We start from the raw sequence: 20,505 nt of genomic DNA, 5'->3' as shown, positions 1-20,505 counted from the left end.
AGCTCAGAACTGAAATTATTCCCAATCAAATTAACACATAACGCACAGACTCAGCCATGTAATGTACTCTACACAGGGAGTAATTTTCTTCTCCAATTTTGGTACACTACACTGAGAAAAAGGAAAAAAGAATCGCGCAACATACCGAAGAATCAACTTGGTCTGCGTCTCAGCGACTAGATCTGCGTTGCGTACGTCGTGGTGTATGTACAGGCGGCGCACACACGGCGCGTAACGTAACGCCTCAACCCCGGTGTGGCAAACCACGGGTTCCGTTCCGGAGACCGGCAAAATCACGAGGGAAACGCACGCCCTCGCCCTCGCCCTCGCCCTCCGCCGCGCCCCGCGCACCGCGCCCGCACCCGCACGGCGCGCGGGGCTCCGCCGACACACGGACAAAACCGCCGCCTGTTCTTCCCGCGACTCCTCACCCCAACCCCACGCGAACCGCGAGAGCCAAACGCCGCCCCCGGTGTACGTACTCCGCGCGAGTCGCCTCGCCTCGCGTGTACGTACGCTCGCGAGCGCCACGCACCCCGGACCCGGTCACGGCACGGCCCAACCCCGATTGAAAACAAACAAACAAACATGACATCGGCTTGGCTACCGCCCGCCTCCCTATAAAACGGCCTCGTCCCCGCGTTGCCGACTCGCCATCGCGATCGCGCATTCGTTTCCCGCTCGCCATAGCTCGGCTAGCTACGTCGCATTCGTTGCAAGAGACCACCGGATCCGGAGAACTCAACCAGCTGTTTGAATGGCGGCGACCACCACCACCGTGGAGGACCTGCCAGGGGACGTGCTGACGTGCGCGCTGCGGCGGCTGGACGGGCCGTCCCTGGCCGCCGCGGGCTGCGCCACGTCCGGGCTCAGGGCGCTCGCCGACGACCCGGACACGTGGCGCGCGCTCTGCCTGTCGCGGTGGCCGTCGCTGGCGGCGGCGGAGCAGCGGTGCGTCCTTTCCGCCGCCGCCGCCGTCTCTCCGCGCCGCCTCTTCGCCGACGCCTTCCCTTTCCCCTGCGTGGACGACGCCGCCGCCGCCGCTCCGCTCGACGGAGACGATCAGCGGCTGCCCGGGGAGCTCGTCTCCGCCGTGGACGTCTACCACGGGGGCGCGGCCGTCGTCTCCCGCGTCGTCGAGACCTCCACGTCGTCCTCCTGGTTCCTCGCCTCGCCGTTCCGCGTCGACGCCGTGGAGGGCAAGAGCCCGGCGCCGGCGCCCGCCTCGGTGGCGTCGTCGTGGTCGCCGGCGGAGCTGGAGCTGAGCTGGATCTTGCTGGACCCGAGCACCGGCCGGGCGGTGAACGTGTCGAGCCGGCGACCCGTGGCGGTGGAGAGGCACTGGTACACCGGCGACACGCTGGTGCGCTACGCCGTGGTGCTCGCCGGGTGCAAGTTCGAGGCCACCGTCAGCTGCTCGGAGGAGGCCGGCCAGATAACGGAGGTCAGCCTCGCCGCCGACGACGCCGACGGCGCGGCGGTCAGCGGCGAGGGCTGCCTGCGGCTGCTCGCCGCGGCCATGGCCGGGCCACGGAAGGGAGGGCGGGGCCAGGAAGGGGAAGCCAAGAGGAGGTACGACGAGTTCGTGAGGAGGAAGAGGGGCAGGAAGGAGTCCAAGGCCAGGCGAGAGGTGCTCGTCGACCTCTGCTGCTCCGCCGTCAGCGCCGTCGCCGTCATCAGCTTCCTCGCCGCCGTCGTGCTCCGGTAGCTTAGCAAGCAGAGTCTTTCCCAACCAAGACCGATAAAACCAAAAAACCTTTTTTTTGCTCTTTTACCGAGAGAAAATTTTTCTCTGTAAATATCACTGTATCGAGATAAAATGTGTTTTTTTTCCCATTTGGTAACCAAGCAGTGCAGCATATTCCTTTCGTTCAAAAAGAATTAACATGTGATCCCTTCTAAGACAATATATTAGAGGGATCGTTTTTTCTCATAGGTTAATTTTTTTTGGCCGGGTCACTTCTACTTCTAGGTTTTTTTTTATAAAGAGAGTAAACGTACGTACAGTAGATACCCTACTGTGTTGCATAATTGCATCAGATCCGTCTTGCCAAGAAACACCATGTTCCTCTACACTATTGGAGCTAAAAATTCAGGCATTTCAACAGAAGACCTTAGCCATGATAGTGTCAGCAATAAAATCGTGAGGTCTACATACCGATCGCCGAGGGGGGCCGGGCTGAAGGATATTGCAATCTGTCATGGCCAAATGGCTGGCAAAAGTCCATAAACTGATAAAAACATGCATTTCGGGGTCCATACCGAGACGTACTCGTCGCGATCGCTACATGACAGTCAACTGGGCACCATCCTTATCCGAGATGGTGCTATCGTTTGCATGTATATTTGTGAACGAAAAATAAATTGTGAATAAAATTTTTATATACGTGTTGTTAGTGATTTAAAACCAAAGATTAAAAAATAAATTACGAGAAAAAAAACCTCAAAATCAACACTAAATTTTAGGTTGAAAATTTAAATTTTGGCTTATAAATATAAGCATAAACGAAAAAATGAGACAGACAGTCTACAGGTTGTATCCGCAATGCAGTGGGTGTCTGTTGTACTATGGTGTTCGGTACCTCTTCAAGTACCAAAGAAGAAATATGTTGCATATATTTTTCTTTTCCAATCATATAAAGATGTACATGCGCATCGTTCAAGGATAAAGAGTAGGAATGAAAACTGGTCGGATTTAAACGGATTATTGTCATTGTATATTTGATTAGAAAAATCAGGTGTTAGGTACGGCATGAGCGAACTTGGTCTAGAAACATATCAAATTATCGGATAATATGTGCATGTGCAGATAACATAACAAGTAAAATACTCAACAAATTAGCATCAACTAAGGAAGCCAATTAGGCTTAGGCTCCTAAACTCATGAAAAAAATCACTTAATAGCATTTGTATGAGTTATCATGGTGTATGGTCTAGCCATATGATGTGGTGACATGGGCCAAAATATAAGATTATATTTATCTTAATACTTCCTCCGTTTCGCGATGTAAGTCATTTTAGCATTTCCCACATTCATAATGATGTTAATGAATCTGACATATATATCTATCTAAATCCATTAACATCAATATGAATATGGGAAATGCTAGAATGACTTACATTGTGAAATGGAGAAAGTAGTATTTTATCTCATTAATCGGATTTTAGGAACGGGATTGCTATAAAATTGTCGACATTGTTTTTTTTTTCAAAAAACTTTCACTATAAACAAGGAGAAAATTTTTACACCGCGCGCTAACCAGCCAGCCAAGCAAGTTTTTCTTTTATAGGAGTTACACATAAGTTATAAGTTACAATATAACTACATTATATTTATAGTGTAATTACACTCCAAATGTAATATTAATATACTCCATCCATGTCTATTTAGAGTTCAAATTAAATTTATCCTACAATAGTTATCCCTTAAGAGTACTACTTATCCCATCAATCATATTTTATTCAAATTTACTCTCCAAACCTAAAAATAGCATCGTGGAACAGAAGGAGTAGTTACATTTGAAAGTTTCTACCCAAAAACCGTGTAATATTGTATAGCCACTCCCTTTTAGAAATAGCATTTTCTAATACTCGTACTAATCCATCACTTATAACAAAAATCTTAATCCACTGGATTTTAGAAATTACTTGCCATATCCTGTGTCTTGTTGAATTTATAGTGGATTGGATCAGAAACTATTCTTCCGTTCTCATTCCTAACAAGTAATCCACCCCCCATGTTTGTAATTGTGGCACCAAGATTTAATTCCATCTCCATACAAAAAGTGCTCCCTGAAACACACATATATGACTAAAGGCATGTTTAGATCCACTGGTAAAATTTTTCACCCTATCACATCGAATGTTTGGACACATGGATGGAGTATTAAATATAAACAAAAAAAATAACTAATTACGCAGATTAATTACACAGATTGCGTGTAAATTGCGAGATGAATCTTTAAACCTAATTGCTCCATGATTTACCAATGCGATGCTACAGTAAACATTTGCTAATGACAAATTAATTAGGCTTAATAAATTCATTTCGTAATTTACAGGCGGAATCTGTAATTTGTTTTATTATTAGTCTACGTTTAATACTTTAAATATGTGTCCGTATATCCGATGTGACATGCCAAAATTTTTCATCCCTATATCCAAACACAGCCTAAGCAGGTCACTTCATCACAAGTTCGAAGCCTGAGCAGTACTACGAAATCTCCCAATCTGGTTGTTCTGACGTTCATTTCAACTACATCGAGAGGTTGCTTGGTCTAATGTATTTGTTGCCGACCTATGTCCTACAACAATTGCCTAACACTTTTAAGCAAAATTTAGCATATCCCCTCCGCCTTATTTCATTGTGAATGTTTCGCAAAAGCCACATGTTTGCCTATTTGATGAGCAAAATTTGGCAAAAACTGGTGGGAGAAAACACCAATACAAAATGTGATAATTTTGCAAAGCTACATCGATTTGGTCGAGCAAGCAATACACGCATGCAGCTCAAGAAGGCAAAAACAAATGGCGGCAGCGAACATTCAGTCATTGGACCTTACAAAAACAGAGCACCGTAAGCTATTACGGTGACCTCAGCTCAAACGGCGATTACTCAAATGGGGAAGCGAATACATGTGCAACTTCTCAAAACATGTTGTTTATTCATGAGTACAGCACAAGCCATGTTATGCATACAGCATGCAAAGCCAACCAGCAACCAGAGATTGTAACAACTAACAAGCCCACGCAATGCGAGCTGCTACCATCACCACGTGTCCACAGACCAGCACAGAAACAAGCTGCCCTGCTGCTTGTTTTGCGGCCGTCCCAGCAATTGACAGATTAATAGGAGCCCATAATATTAGTGCACCATATAAATAACATTATGATTTTAGCCAGAAGGCATCAGGGCATAGGCTTTGATGAAATTTTACAGAAAGCATCGCATTTTTTTAATTAATGAAAAGAATAAACCTAAACCACAGACAGGGAAACAATTCACAATGTCAGATTGCTTCTCATGTATCACACAGAATAAAGTTTCAATTCCAATACTTCATATGTTGGCTTCTCTCCAGTAGAGTTAGAAGTACAAAAGGAGGGAAGAGAATCTCAAACCAAAAAGGATCTCCTGGGTGCTGTGCAATGGCTCCAAAATTGGGGTATACCACCAAAAGAAAAGGCTCAACTTTTGTACAGGCCATTCCATGGCTATATTATTCTTCCTCTGAACAATGTAACTTGAATTTAAGTGACTGTGTTAATCAAACTACATAATTTACTGTCGGACAGAACAACACATCCTAACTGTCACTATCATCCCACAGACCACCCTCGTTCTGCAATCGCTTCACGGACACGTGTAGCTACTTCAATAGCATCGTTTAGGGGAGGGTAGCTCCAGCTATTTGAAATCTACAAGGAAAAGAAGAATGATATAGCCACCCAGAATTGTGGATATACAAGTACATCCTTGTGAACCTCAAGAAAATCTAAAAAAAAAGGGTACTTGAAAAACCACTAGTTATCAGGTGTAGTTACTTGAGCATAAGTTGTCTTGTTGATTTACATCTTTTCATTAGCATATCTACTAATATTTTCTGAATTGTGAGTTAATCTACACTGTCCATGTGCCATAAACTTCCACTTACCATCTACACCAACTATACCACAAAAACAAAAATATGTCAGCAGTGGTCAGGAACTCAGGATAGCTCAGTTGGTAAAGCAGAAAGTTCATGTGCCACATTGACATAGTTTTACTGTATTTTTATGCGAGCCTTGTCATTAAAGATTGTCAGAGTGACAACAATAGTATTTCCCACACAACGATAATTGATGGCAACAACAACAATAATTGACATAATTCTACTATATGCACAAATGAATTCACAATGCATTAGATTTTATTCAAGTAAATGCAGCAAGTGCAGAAAAGAAAAGAATTTAATAACTAGGATCAAAATCAATGAAGCATAAGGATTAAGAAAAATCAAGGTGCCAAAATAATTAAAGTAAAACCTTCAAGGGATAAGGTTCAGAGTTTATAAAGATATTAAAATAGTGAATGATTAGTACTACAGCTTAGCTTTCAGAAAACGGACAAATGGTACATGCTTAAGTTATGCACTATTCTATTAGGCAAGTAGCCAAGTAGGCAGTATAAATCAAAACAAATTATCATTGACAGGATTGATAGACTTACATCTTCCAATCCAGTGAAAGGACGGACAACTCCTCGCTCCCGTAGAGTCTTGTGAAAAGCAGAAAACTTCCATTTACAATACTCAGTCCCAATGACGTAAACAGGCTTCCTGTGACACGTGTGATGTGAAGCAAGTCATGCAAACCCATAAAAAAGGTAGGAGCTTGCTGGAAATTACGTGAATTTTAATATCAGCTTACCCTGTGCTACAAGCCTCACTTAACATACTTATAGAATCAGCTGTTACAACAAAAGCATCAGCCCATGCAAGATGCCCCATGTGCGGGTTAGGTTCTGCAAAAATAAAATCAACTTGTTACAACTTACAAATGTAACAACATGCATAATAAATATATTACATCATGAATAACTTAGTGTTATATTTCATCTACCTTCCCCATCCCAAATATAGATCTTAGGATGACCAGCGAACTCTTTCGATATAATATCAGAGACCTGTCAGCAGATAATTAAACTTAAATGCCAAGTTCTTTAACGATATTATAACAGAAAAACCAGAATACCAATCGTCCTACCTTTCGCGGTGTTCTCCTGGAAAATGAAACTCTCACACTCCCACAGCTGTCTAGAACATTATACGTAGAAGCTATGAGCTGCCTGGCAAGGTCGACACCATACTTACAATTCCCTAATCATTGACAAATAACAAAAGTCAATATTGGATCTGGGCATGAAAATCAATAATGGGACACATACAAAACTGTAACAAAATAAGCTTAAGATAAAAAGGATTAAAAGCCAACAGAAATTCTGTTAGCTCTCTGTAAGTTAGACATGCAAAAGCATATCCAAGAGTCCCAAGGCAGTTGACTAGTCGATAATACTTCTGAAAGGTGTATAGAGAAGGATATAAAAGATCATAGCATCGAAATGCTTTGCTCATTATAAGATCCGCTATATGTTTATAGTCCTCACATACTATATACGAAATTCTGACCCTGAGTTGATTTGTATCATAGGCTCTCATGGGTTTTAGGAGGAAAGCTGAAGGCTAATACAGATATCTAAACAACAACATCAAATGTGGGGTTCTCAATCCACAGTCCACAGGTAGCATGGAGTAATGGCACATCACTAGTTCTGCACCCCCAAAGATCTAGGGGGAGGGGCAAAGAATGCAACTTCAGGACATAAAAAAGGTCGGCCTTTTACTCTTGATGATTCTAGCTTCTATGGTATCTTTATGATGCATCACATTAGTTAAAACAATTTCATAATGTTCCAGGGACAATGGCGTTGCAAGGAACTTTTCCTTGCTACGATAAATAAGAGATGATATCCCCTTAGAGATCATCATATTGAGTAAAGAAATCAATTGAGATATCCTAAAAATGATGAATCTCCTGTTACTGAAAGAAATAACAGGTGTATCTTCTATGCAACTGACTAGCCACATCTAACAGTAACACATCGACATATCATTTCTTATTTTTTGTGTGTGCACTCAGGTGCGCATGGGTTTCTCCATGAGAAATCATCAGAGTGCAACCATTTGAATTGTGGCTAGATTTATTCTTGCAAACTCAAAGCAGGACTACGTATCCAAATACAGAAACAATGGAATGTGCAACGTGAGAAAGATAGGGAGATCTACTTGTGGGTCCTCCAATGTTGACGACTAGCAATGGCTTAGGCAAAGGGGCGAGTTCATCATGCCAGGCTATAGCAGCAAGGCGCAGTGCAGCAGAATCAGCTTGGTGTAGTGCACCAACAGTAAGCACCTGAACTTTTTCAAAATGCAGAATAAGTATGACATCGCAGTGCAACCATTTTTCACTTCCCAAAATAAAGAAGAGAAAGCAGCATACCACATTCCTCCCAGGTGGTTCTTGCGGAGTTATCCATCTACGGAACAGGCGTGGAATTTCTTCTTGTCCGCCAGCAGTTAAAGCATAGTAATCATGGCGAGGAGTCACCACCAGATCAAACCTATCTAGGCGAGACCTCGGGTGCTGTATCTGAAATCGAAAGGACAACATTTCCAGAATTAAATTAAGATCTATATCACAATCAGTAGGTATTTTGTTGCCTATCACTATAGCAATGGATCCAACACATTAGGTTTGAATACTACCTGAATGACGAACACATTGCCTGAAGCTAGATGCCTTATTGAGCTTGAATATGATATGGTATCCCAGCCACACGCGACAATTAAAGTTGGCCCTTCCCTGAAAGAAGAGTTAACTGTCATGTTCACAGCTTATACTATTTTTAGGAAGACAAGAGAAACTATTTTTTCATGAGCATAATAGAAAATATCATAAAGCAACCAGCAAACAAAATATATTGCTAGGAGAAAAAACACTCAGATTTCTGCAGATCATGTGTGGTTTGCCAATGTTTTAAGTGACATAAGACTGCACTCTACAAGGTATTTACACAAACATATTCAACTGGCAAATAGATGTTGTTCCAAACCATCAGGACAGCAATATCCACCTTAATCATCCCTTGCTATGTTCACCAAAATCATCAGGATAGCAATAGTCCTCTTAATCCTCCATTTCTAACTATTTTCGGCATTAAAAATACGAGCATTGCATATGGAAATGGCATTGTACCATTTATCACAATACTTGTTAACTCCAAAAAGGGCGGTGATGTCGAATTTGCCAAAAAAACAAAGGGTACATAAAAGAAAAAAGTGGGTGAATTTCATAGCAACTCCAGCAGCCCGTAACTTCTAAGAGATGTCGGAATAAATAAATCTACTCTAACCCGTTGCCAGAATTCCTGAACTAACATTATCATTTCAGCAACTTAACCGAACTCAAAATAAATATAATGTAAAACATCATTTCAGCAACTTAACACAACTGAAAATAAATATAATGTAAAACAACCCCCCCTAATCCACAGTTCCACACATTTTAAACAAGTGGACGGAGAGATAGCAAAGCAATGCGCGCCTTACTTCTCGAATGTATCGCGAGCCACAGCCACGATCTTCTTGGCGTCCGCTTCCAGGACAGAGGACAGCCCAACCCCAACCGATCCGCCGTTCGGGACGCGGTAGTGCTTCCGCCCCTCGACCACCGGCGCAAGCCTCGTGTTGCGGAAGAACTGCCTCAGCACTTGGTCGATTAGCTTGTGGAGCGAGACGGGGAGGAAGTGCAGCCACTCGTTGATCCCTCCCTGCGGCCTCGTCACACGCTGCAAGCCAAAAAAAAAAAAAAAACAGAGCAATTCGTTCAAAAAACGGAGAGAGAGAAAAAAATCAACAGTAGAGCAGGAACAACTGAACTGGGGTGAGAGAGGGGGGGGGGGGGGGGGGGGGGGAACTGACGTAGAGGGTCAGGTGGTCGGCGAGGCCGAGGGCGCGGACGAGGCCGAGGCACTGGTTCTCGGCGCCGGGGGAGCCGTTGCCGATGACGACGGCGCGGCGGACGACGACGGTGGCGGCGGCGGCGCCGGTGAAGATCTCGGGCGTCTCCATGCCGCCGACGCCGGGGGGCTCCGGCAGCCGGATCGGCCTCATCGGCCTAGGGTTCGCCGGCCGCAGGCCGATCCCCCACGAACCAAGCCACCGGATGCTCCGGCGAGGATCTCCTTCTCCTCCACTTCGATGAGGAGGATTCGCTCGTGGTCGGGGTAGGATTGGAAGGTTCGATACTTCGATGTGTTGCGAGATGTTTGGGGGGTTTGGTGTCGATTCGGCGGCCACAGCGGTTGCGTGTTTCTGTAGGGTTCTCGAGTTTCAGGCAGTTGCTGTCACCCACTCTCTCGAATTCTCCAGTTTTACTGTACTACTACTTCCCAGGGTCAAAAATATTTACAGTACCGTTTAACACAAAATTTCGTCAAAACTTTTAAAATTCTACTAACAACTAATTCTATGAAATTCTAGCAACTAATTCTATGTTAAAACAAAAGTTAAGTTTAAGATATTACCATCGTACTCTTATAAATAAACCTGTGTATATTATTTGTTTTGGTTTTAAACTATGCTTTTGAGAAATTATAATGGTCGGAATTTTAAAGGTTTTATCAAACCATAAAGTACAAGATATTCTTTTTTACCGGAGAGAACAATACCAATTTTCATAGAAATATTTGAGGTGTACGGTAGTGAATCCTCATTGTGCATGATTTTACATTAGTCATAGGCATAGGCATTTTTAGATAAATGGGAATTAGGGTCCTCATCACCAATTGTTCAGGGCATCACATCACCTACCCCTGAGCACGGCCCGTGGACAGTGCTCGGGTCACATTCGCCCCATCCCCCATCCCCCTAAAAAAACCACCACCACGCGGTCCTCAGGTGCGGTACTATGGGCACTTCTGTCACCTGCCCTGCCCTAGTATCCCGGGTTAGAGCCTCTCCAAGAGACTCTCTATTTAGCTCTCCAAGTTAAAATTTAGCCAATACATGAAAAAAAACAAGCTCCAACAGACTCTCCATCCGAATAGCTAAATTGCTCCTTCGGCTAGCCAAATATAGCCAGCCTTCTCCACTGGCCAAAGATGGGTCCGATCACCACTCCCAGCACCATACTTCCTCTCTCTCCCATCCACCCACCACTCCACCAGCAAGCTGCAAGCAGGGGTGAACCGAGGGCGTCGTTGATGTCTGGTCCACAGTCTGCCACGGCAGTTATCGTCATTGCCGCCGCGCCACGGTCACGCATCAGCCGTTGCCGCCGCGGGGAGCCGTCACCGCCGCCACCGCCTCCCACCTGGCGCGCGCGGGGTGCTGTCGCCGCCGCCGCCATCGCCTCCCGCCTCGCGCGCGCGGGGAGACGTCGCCGCCGCCGCCGCCGCCTGGGAGCCGTCGCCGCCACGAGGCAGTCGAGGATGGATCGATGGGCCGATGCGGGAGAAGAGAAGGAGGAAGAGAAAGAGAAAGAGGAAGAAGAAGAAGAAGGGAATGGAGGCTGACAAGTAGGTCCCTTTATGATTTTGGAGATGTAAATAGAGAGTCTGTTTGAGCGAACACCTAGTTTGACTACCCAAATTAGTTGAAGAGTTGGCTATATAGGTATTTGGAAAGTCTAATTTGGAGATACGATTGGAGATGCTCTTAGAAGCAACAAATCAACACAATCAAACCTCGCATTTAATTGGGCGTCTGGGTCTAGCTAAGGCTTGTTGAGTCTGGGGGTGGTGGAATGGTAGTGATGAGCTCCCTTCTCTCTGGGTCCTAGACGGTCACACAACTGGCCTAGACCAGAGTCGGATCTGCGATGGTCTCTTATTTTAGAAAAACAAAGTAATACCTCTTCCTTAATTGAGGAAGCTTGATTTAAGGGGTTTTGATTGGGAAATGTTACGTGAAGGTATCCGTTCGGACGAGATGATATCTCAGAGGTATCACTTTGTTAACGACCAAATTTGGTAATCCAAGGATTGGATGTGGAGAAGGAATCGAGACGGAGTTCGAGATTGTTGACGAAAAAATCGAACACACCGGCCTGGGAGATCTGCTTAGCTCCAGTGCAGGTCCAAAGATTGGTGAGATGCGGGCGTGCTAGTCAGTTTGATCCTGCAACTGACAAGATATGCAAATAGTAGATCAAAACAGTCGATCGGCTGACAAGCCGATGGAGTAGTTCCGGCCAATAGCCGATAATAGCCGATGCCGATACCAGCCGATAGCGATAGGGTTTAAGCAATCGGCTATATGTCCAATGTAGATGATGATATAAAGGCAATCAGCTGATGATGATATAATAAAATAGCAATATAATCCCATATAAACCAATCGGCTAGCAATGATATGGTAAATAAGCATCGATCCGAAGGTTAAAGCACATATTGGCTAGAGGTCCGATGTCATGAAATCCACAAGATTAGATTAAACAATGAAACCTTTGTTGTCATCGGCTAGATCCAACTTATATGTATATGCAATCCTTATGAGCCGATGCAACGTCCAGATAACTCACCGGCTGAAACCTCGATGAAACCCTTATTGGCAATCAAGAAGCAGGCTATAGATTATGGTTCTAAGCACGACTTAGTAGATCAAACTTAACTGATGCAGCACTAAGTATGAAAATAAACATAATATCTAGACAATCAAGCCGTTGACTGATTTTCAGGGTGGTAGATGCCTAGGCTAATCTAATCTAGCAACGCGATTTAGCCGATACCAGCGGAAACCCTAAAACGAGAAGCAGCCGATAGAGCTAAATTGATATGCTAAGACTAGATTAACAGACACATATGATAAATAGGTAGGCAAATATATCATCCAAACCAGAGCAATCCAAGAGGTCGAATGTATTGATGCAGCCTTGAACGACGCCGACGTAAACGATACTATTGCCTGGGCCGGCGGAACATTGGACTTACCCCTTAGCCGGAGATTGAACACCGATGCAGCCCCGCGTCAGGTGCCAAGTCCCGCCGGACGATAAAATAAAGTAGAAAAAGGTAAAAAGGGTGGCGATGCGCCGAATTGTATTGATCGTAGCGATAAATTACATAGACCCGGGTGTACATATTTATACCCATGGGTTGATACAAGTCCTTGTCAGACAAGAAAGAAACTTTTTGTAAGGATAAAAGAAAAACATAAAGTCCCCATCGGACACGAAACACACTTTCCTAAAGATAAAAGGAAACTAACAAACTATTCCTAATTAATAGATAACTTGCCATGCCGCATTCTCTTCGAACTCGGTCTCTTCTGGATAAGCTTCCTTTAGTAGATCAATTTCCTTAACTGAATATAGCAAGAATCCGACAATTGACGACTTGATAACTCTCATCGGCTAATCTCAGGACTTCGAAGCCGATGCTGACTCTAAGCCGATGATTACTTCGGGCTTACCAAATTTCACTGTTAACAGAGATAGAGATTGTCCCGGAAACATAGTGAGGATTGGCTGAAGTCTGAATCGGCGACGACTAAGATCGGCAGAGTTCGAGTCGGACAGGGTTAGCTGATTGAGCCGAATCTGACAATATGACACGGCATATGTTGTCGGGCTAGGTTAATGTGCTTCATGATGATTGCCACGCATGGATAGAGTCCTGAGAAAGCAATTGTATCTATTAATTAGGATATTTTATGTAATTTACTTAGAGATATGTTTGGGCAAAAGTCTGCCACAAAGACTTATGATATCTTAGAGTTTGTTAGAGATAAGAGTCGTGTCCGATATGGACATATTTTGTAATTCTCGGGTATAAATAGACCCGAGCCCCATGTAATCAAACTAACAGATGTTCAATACTGTCGAGGAGTGATCCTCTCTAGTAGGAGATCGTGGGATCCCCCTTTCGTGAGTTCGGCCGGGGGAAAAGGCCTGCCTCTGGAAATCGCATCTCTGCCCCCAAGGCTGCTAGCTAGCATGTGCACAACGAGATTATACAGGTTCGGGCCGCTATGAAGCATAATACCCTACTCCTGTGTATGGGATTTAGACTGAGAGTTACAAAGGTTCCTAAACTCCGGAGAGCGCTCTTGCTTCCCTTCTCCTAGAGCTCAGGTTTTCTGAGAGTCGTCCCCTTTCTTGGTGGGCAAGGTCCTCCTTTTATACCTCAATGGGATACCACATGCACCGCCTCTACCTACTCTCCTATCGGGTGGGGACCCACCCTACCTTGACCGGATCTCGACCCGTGTCTTCGCCTGGAAGCTAAGCCACAGCTTGTCCTTGAGTGGGGCCCAGCGCCGTCCCTCGCCTGACACGGGGGACAGCTCTGTCATTCCCTCATTAATAGGTGAAGACTTGTGGTGGCCGCCCTTTCGTGGGGAGAACTCCGAATGACCCTCCGATGGGACGGGTCATACCTACCTCCACTCTGCCGGAGGCAGATGCAATGTGGGGGCACGGCCGTCCATCCAGTCGGATGTGACCGGCGATAGGCTGGTCACAGATCGGTCATTCCTGACCGACGCGCGCCAGTCGGGCACGCCGCACGTCTGCCCCTACTGCATTGAATGCGGCAGGGGGCAGTTGGGGCACTGCGCGCATTAAAGGTGGTTCAGGCTGGGCCCTCTCCCCGCTTGCTCCCCCCGCCAGATGGCAGCTAGGTGAGGGCCTCGGGACAAAGTGGCGCAAGGGCCCGAGGGGCATGACGTGGCACCCCGAGGCCCCTCGGCCGCTCCTGCAAGTCGCGGGGTGCGGGGGTAGGGCCAAGCTGTAGGGTCACACGATAGGATGGGAAGGTAAATTCCCCTCACTTTGCATACCCCCGGGCCCATATCTCCGACAGTAGCCCCCGACACCACATCGTACGTTGGCCTCCTGAGGTCGGTCTGACGTGGCGCCTCACAACTTCCCAAGCTGGGGTTGTGGGCCCGGCGAGGAATCTAAACGGATGCCGCCGAGCGGCCAGGTTGGCGTATTAACAATAACGGCGATTTGACCGCCACTAACCGCGCTGATGATGGGGGTGCTTAAGGCACGAAAATTGGGAGGGTCGGTTGGACCACACCTCGACTCCCTCGCCCGCCACGCATGCGGCAGTACTGATGACGGTCCACCTAGATTGCACCCGTGAACGTCGCACGCCCAACGCCGAGTGCGCCGCTAACAGGCGCACTAAATGCGGGGCGCAGATTCAGTGGGCGATGTGATGAGTGGTCGCGGGAAACGATGAGGCAATTGCAGGCGCAAGAATCGTGGGGGCAACCGTGAGGGCGTGAAACGAGGAGGCGAGCGCGGGCAAGGCAGGGATAAAAGGATACAAAGGCGGGGACTTTGCCTCCTTCCTTTCGCCGACTGCTCACCCACACACTCACTCCCTAAGCCCTAACACTCTCGCCACTCCACACTACTCCGCACACCGAGCCCCTCGTTGTTTCACCGCCGGTCGTCATGGCCCAAGACGCTGGCGACGCTGTGCTTCTGGCATCGCGCATCACAGCGGATAGGCACCTTAGTCTCCCCCGCAAGATTATGCCGGAAGGCACCGCCGTGAGGGCGAGGGAATCGCAGCCACGGCCGCGGTACCCGGAGTGATCCGTACACCTCCTGTCCTTCGCCATGGCGGGGTTGATCCCACCATTCTCCAGGTTCTTCCACAAGGTTTTGGATTTCTACGAGATCCATGCCCTGCATCTCGCACCCAACTCCGTGATGACGCTGGCCATCTTTGCGCATCTGTGCGAGATGTTCGTCGGGGTGCGGCTGACGATGCGGCTGTTCCAGTCCATCTTCGTCCTGCAGCTGCTGCAAGGTGCGGTGGTGGGGGGATGCTACTTCCAGCCCCGGCCAGGCACGGCGGGGCAATACATCGAGAGTCATCTCCACAAGAAGTGGGAGGACTGGAAGAAGGACTGGTTCTACACCGCGCTGCCGAACCACCCGTGACTTTGGCTCCCCGCCGGCCGCCCCGAACGATCCACCGCATGGCTGGCGGTTTCGGAACTGGGCGAGGAGTACGATGCGAGGAGTACGATGGCCAGGGCCTCTCCAAGAGCGGTCCCGCGGCGCGTGGGAGTACACTGGACCCAACGATCCCATGCGCACCCATGTGGGCGCACTACAAGATTCCTAACTTTTACCAAGGGTGTTTAAACCGTCGGCCACCTATTAAAACTGTCGGCCATACATATTACTGAGTGTGAACTGTCGGCAACTTCCCCTCAGCCACATGTGGTCGGTAATTGATCATATTGCTGAGGATACCCTCGGTAACTATGTACCCGAGGGTTTCGTCCTGAGGGTTTACGGTCGGTCCTTTTTTCAGAGACCACGCATGGTTCTTTCTTGCCGACCACATTTCCCGAGCGTATACCGTCGGTTATTCATTGAGTGACAGTATAATATACCGTCGGCCTTATTCTCACCGAGAGGTTTATTTTCCCGTCAAATTGTGATTACCCTCGGCAATTTAGTAACCGATGGTTCTACAAGCCTTCGGAAATAGTATTTGCCATAGGTTTTTATATACCGTCATCCATTCATTACCCTCGGAAATAGTATTGCCGAGAGGTTATTTAAGTTACTTGAAAAAGAAAATCAAACCCTCGGTGATTTGATATTTTCTAAAAAAATGCAAATTTAAATTGTACCCATTTTTAATTAATCTTATAAAAGTAACTTACTGCGCATAGTCACATCAAAACAAATTTCAGCTTAATTAATCCATAAACAGATCCACGGGAAGTTCAACCATAGATATATAACCAAATTGTTCAAAAATATTTATCATCCATCACCATAGCAAAACTAAGTAATTCCTGACATGTCTTGCATGAAAGACTTTAATTGAAACAAGTCTGTAACATTTAAAATAAGATAGACTAAGAGAAAATTCTCTAAACTGCAAGGGTGGTCCATCTTCTACATAAGAAAAAGTAAGCTTCATAAAATTCATGGTCTCCATGTTCGCTTTTAGATAATCCATAAATCAATATCTTCATGGTCGCTTTCAGACATTCCATAATCCCCATCAGTGTCATCACCATTGCCCTCTCCTTCAGGAATCTCATTTCCTTCCCCAAGATCAAAATCATTGTCCTCATAATCAAGAATCTCATTTCCTTCCTCAAGATCAAAATCATTGCCCTCATCTTCACCAATATCATTTCCTCCCTCTTGATCAACATCACTCTGCATATATGATTGTATCTTAAACATTAGGTACTGCACTTTATTTAGATAATGTTAGGTATTGCACTAGAGCAAATTTTTATTCGCTATCACAAGAATATTTTGAAAGAAACTTATTTTCTACCTGGTCATGTTGATATTCAGCCTCATGATGATCTGGAGCAGACCCAACATCTTTAGTTGAGTAAGCCTACAATTTTGAAGCAACATCTATATATTATGCTACGAGTGTTTAGAAACACAAGACACTAACATCATTTGAAACAGAAGTCAAGATGAGTAAACCACTTTTAGTTGCTCTCATGTATACTATCGATATCATGGCATTATTTAAATATAGTTAGTTACTAAAACAGGAATGAAAAACTATTACATATTATCGAGAGAGTGAACTAACCAACTCAGGAGCATATTGTCTCACAAGGGTTTCATAGTCAAGTCCACCTTTAGCAGCCAATGCCTGCAAAGTTACAAAATTAAGGCCATGGTTCTAATAAAAATTAAGTAAATGCTTGTTTTTGTATCCAATTTATGAAGAACAAATCATACCCGCACAACACACTCCAAGCCACGGTAAGAAGCATTATCTCTTTCCAAACATTTAATCTTCTTTTGTTGATAAATTTCTCTTGCAGAGACACGTGATGGTGGCGGTGTCACAGCCCTCTTCCTTGACTTAATTGCATCCTTATCTTTATTGCTAATTGCCTCATTAGCAATGGCTAGCCTACCATGTGGCATTCGACCTGTACTGTTGTAAATAACATTGGCATCTAAGTCAGGCTTCTCAACTTGCCAGTTTGGTCCATATTCTCTTTCCATTCCTCTTGAAAGACATCCCTTTGTCAAAATTAGAAACCATGCATTAATCAGTGATCCATAATTCTTAAAATTGCAAATATTGTACATATATACGTCAAATGTTTTTCTATGTGGTCTTAATAGCAGAAAACACATGTATTTAGTGTCACAAGGCTGATCAGGCCTCTATACTTAACTAACTAGTAAGAAATTGGAGTTGTCAACTTTCAGGAATCAGACTACATAACTATTTCTAATTGCTTATTTGACTTGCAGTTTATATGTTTCTCAATCGAACATTATGTAAATTCATTATAAACTTCTTTTTTCATGCGAGCTGACGATCTAGAAACCATCAATTCATCTTAAAAGATCATTCAGATCACACCATGTGTTTTGGAGGGTTTCTAAATTGGCACACATGGAGGAGTTCCTGATGAAAATTTCGAAAAATAGGAGGCAAGTAGCATCTACGTCTAAGTCCAAACTTAAGCTAGTAATTGATCATGAGAGGTTCAACATTACGGAGGTTTTGGTTCTCATAATTAAGCAGCAGTCTTTAAAAAGTAAAATTACAGAGCTTACCCAAGCTTCTTCTGCCCTCTGGTTGCATAGCTGCTCATTTTTTCCTTGTTGCATCCTGTGTGTGTGCTGCCAAGTAGCAGCAAGTCCTTGCTGCCCACCTTTTGTATGTTGCTGCATTACAAGTAAATTAGTATATGCATCGATTTTATATAGGAACAAGCTCTATGGATTGCTACAAATTAACAAGTACCAGGTACTGCTTTGTAGCGACCAAGCCCTGCGACCCGCCGCATTGGTATACAGTATCACCTCCAGCTAACCTGTTTCTCTTCCCATTTAAAGATTTCTTCCTAAATTCAGGTGTACTCCAGTGCTCACAAAGTAAACGCCAACCCTCTTCAGTAACTGAAAAATCCTTTGGTTTAGCAGAAACCAAAGCTTGCACAGTAGGCCAATGGTTACCATCCTCATCAACATCCTCTGCTGGTACTTTGCCTTTTTTATATAACTTGTTGGTAGCTCTTTTCTTCTCTTCGAACAGCACCTGTGGCACTTTCTTCTTGAAATTTTGCTCCAAGACTTTATCAGCTTCCACTTTGTCAGTGGGATCACATTTAAAACGATACTGCCAAATCAAGCAAGAATAATATTATTTTTCCACGCTGTTGAGACTATCACAAATATGAGAAAAACTTATCCAAAATTCTTTAAGAACTCGGTCAGCTGGTGACATTATTCTTTCATTTGTAGACCTCTTGTAGTCCCTCCAAGTAAGTGCAGGTGTCCTGCATTCTACGAGACCAAAAGCACCAGGATAGAACTTACGCAATAGTGCACCTTGCACTGTTGATGGTCTACGAGATGAGATATAAGGATACACTTCAAAAGCGCTACAAACAGAAAGTAAAATATTAGTATATCCACAAATTCGTTCATCCATATATATTAGCTCTGTTTTGTAATAAAGATTTTTGTTAAGCATGCACTTGAAGAAGTTGAAATGAAATTTATGTAAAACTTACTCTCCAGCTGGGACTATTCTAGGACGATCAGCCTCCTCCAGTCTATCACCACACCCAGTCCTTGCACGGGTGTTGGACTCATCGTCTTCGACATTGGTTGGCGAAGACCCTCCATTTCCTGCTTGAGCACTGGAAGCTGATCCTGTTTGCCTTGATGATCCCTCACTTTGAGGTTGAGGTCTATGTCTTAAGCGCCTGCTCATCCTACAAGTGTGAGATGGTAATTAGTATAGTTGTATCACAGTGAAGCACTGCACAGAAAAATAATGAAAATAAAGAAACATGGTACTGACCTTCTAGAGTGAAAACAAATTAAATAGCTGATTATATAATAGAACATAGTACTACAGGAAATTAGCATGACACTTAGGATAAATTTGCACCAAAGTATTGATTATATAATACCATATATTATTAAAATAAATTATCAAGATAACTCAAATAAATTTGCACCAAATTAATAAAGCTATGAAAAAAATAAACTCAATAATCATCATCATCATATTCTGAATCATTTCCATTCTCCTCGTCATCATTGTCCTCGTCCTCGTCATCGCCATCATCAACTTGTTCTTCAGAACCCTCCTCCCCACCACTTTCATCTGATTCTTCATGGATCTCATCACTACCAATGTTATCTGAAGGTTCCTCATTGCCTTGCTTTTGTAGAATTTCAATTTCATCAGGATCAACCACATATTCAGAATCATTGGTTGACATTATAATCTCATCAAATAAGTTCCCTGAATCTACGACTAAATTTCCCTGCAAATCCTCTTCTTGGTAACAGACATCTTCACTTGGGATGACCAAGCTTCTAATTGGTTGCATCTTGTATACAACCCACCAATCACGCAAGTCTCGCCTTCGGGAAGGATATTGCAGATAATATACTTGTGTTGCTTGATGAGCCATAGCAAATGGTTCAAAGTTTGTTAATTTTGAGGTAGACTTTATTTCTACCATTCCCAAAGTTGGTGTGGATCGTTTGCCCCGAATGGGGTCAAACCAACGGCATTGGAGCAGCACTATTTCAATCTTCCGGCCAGCATCAAATCTTAGTTTTATAATGTCTTCGATGACACCATAGTAGTCAAGTTGCTGGTCATCAGAGGTGAACGAGGACAAACAAACCCCTGAGTTTACTGTGGTCAACCTTCTACGAGATTTTTCATATTTCTTGGACCTAAAACGATAGCCATTAATATCATAAGAATTGTATGACAAGACCCTAGGCTTGCATCCAGTAGCTAAATTCCACAAATCATCATCTGCACTTGGATCATTTCGACACTACAATAAGTAAATAATTTAGAAATTAAAAATATATATTTTGAACATTATAGGTAAGAAAATATAAGGATATATATAGAGTTTTTACAGCATTCTTAAACCAGTCAACAAATTCCTC

The 20,505-nt window shown here is 44.5% G+C and overlaps 3 protein-coding genes across 3 annotated transcripts; 1 reads left to right on the top strand and 2 right to left on the bottom strand.

The window, feature by feature from the left end:
- Window positions 1–643: 643 nt before the first annotated feature.
- LOC127763813 (probable F-box protein At2g36090) lies at window positions 644–1,935 on the top strand. The gene has a single exon (XM_052288608.1). The coding sequence runs from the start codon at window positions 758–760 to the stop codon at window positions 1,706–1,708; it is 951 nt and encodes a 316-aa protein (XP_052144568.1). The 5' UTR covers window positions 644–757; the 3' UTR covers window positions 1,709–1,935.
- A 3,056-nt stretch (window positions 1,936–4,991) lies between these two features.
- On the bottom strand, window positions 4,992–9,922 carry LOC127764369 (mitochondrial fission protein ELM1-like). Its single transcript, XM_052289247.1, has 10 exons — window positions 9,519–9,922; window positions 9,147–9,385; window positions 8,304–8,400; window positions 8,038–8,187; window positions 7,824–7,950; window positions 6,745–6,857; window positions 6,601–6,664; window positions 6,409–6,502; window positions 6,209–6,317; window positions 4,992–5,418 (listed from the first exon to the last, which is right to left on the bottom strand). Exons 1-10 carry the CDS (start codon window positions 9,708–9,710, stop codon window positions 5,320–5,322), a joined length of 1,284 nt encoding a protein of 427 aa, XP_052145207.1. The 5' UTR covers window positions 9,711–9,922; the 3' UTR covers window positions 4,992–5,319.
- Window positions 9,923–19,577: 9,655 nt separating this feature from the next.
- Window positions 19,578–19,925, bottom strand: LOC127762571 (rRNA biogenesis protein rrp36-like). Its single transcript, XM_052287069.1, has one exon. It carries the CDS (start codon window positions 19,923–19,925, stop codon window positions 19,578–19,580), a length of 348 nt encoding a protein of 115 aa, XP_052143029.1.
- Between the last annotated feature and the right edge of the window lie 580 nt (window positions 19,926–20,505).

The sequence above is a fragment of the Oryza glaberrima genome, chromosome 2 (genome assembly GCF_000147395.1).
Source record: "Oryza glaberrima chromosome 2, OglaRS2, whole genome shotgun sequence".
NCBI classification, from domain to species: domain Eukaryota; kingdom Viridiplantae; phylum Streptophyta; class Magnoliopsida; order Poales; family Poaceae; genus Oryza; species Oryza glaberrima.
Note: the sequence above shows the minus strand (reverse complement) of the source record. Positions and strands in the feature narration are given on the sequence as shown.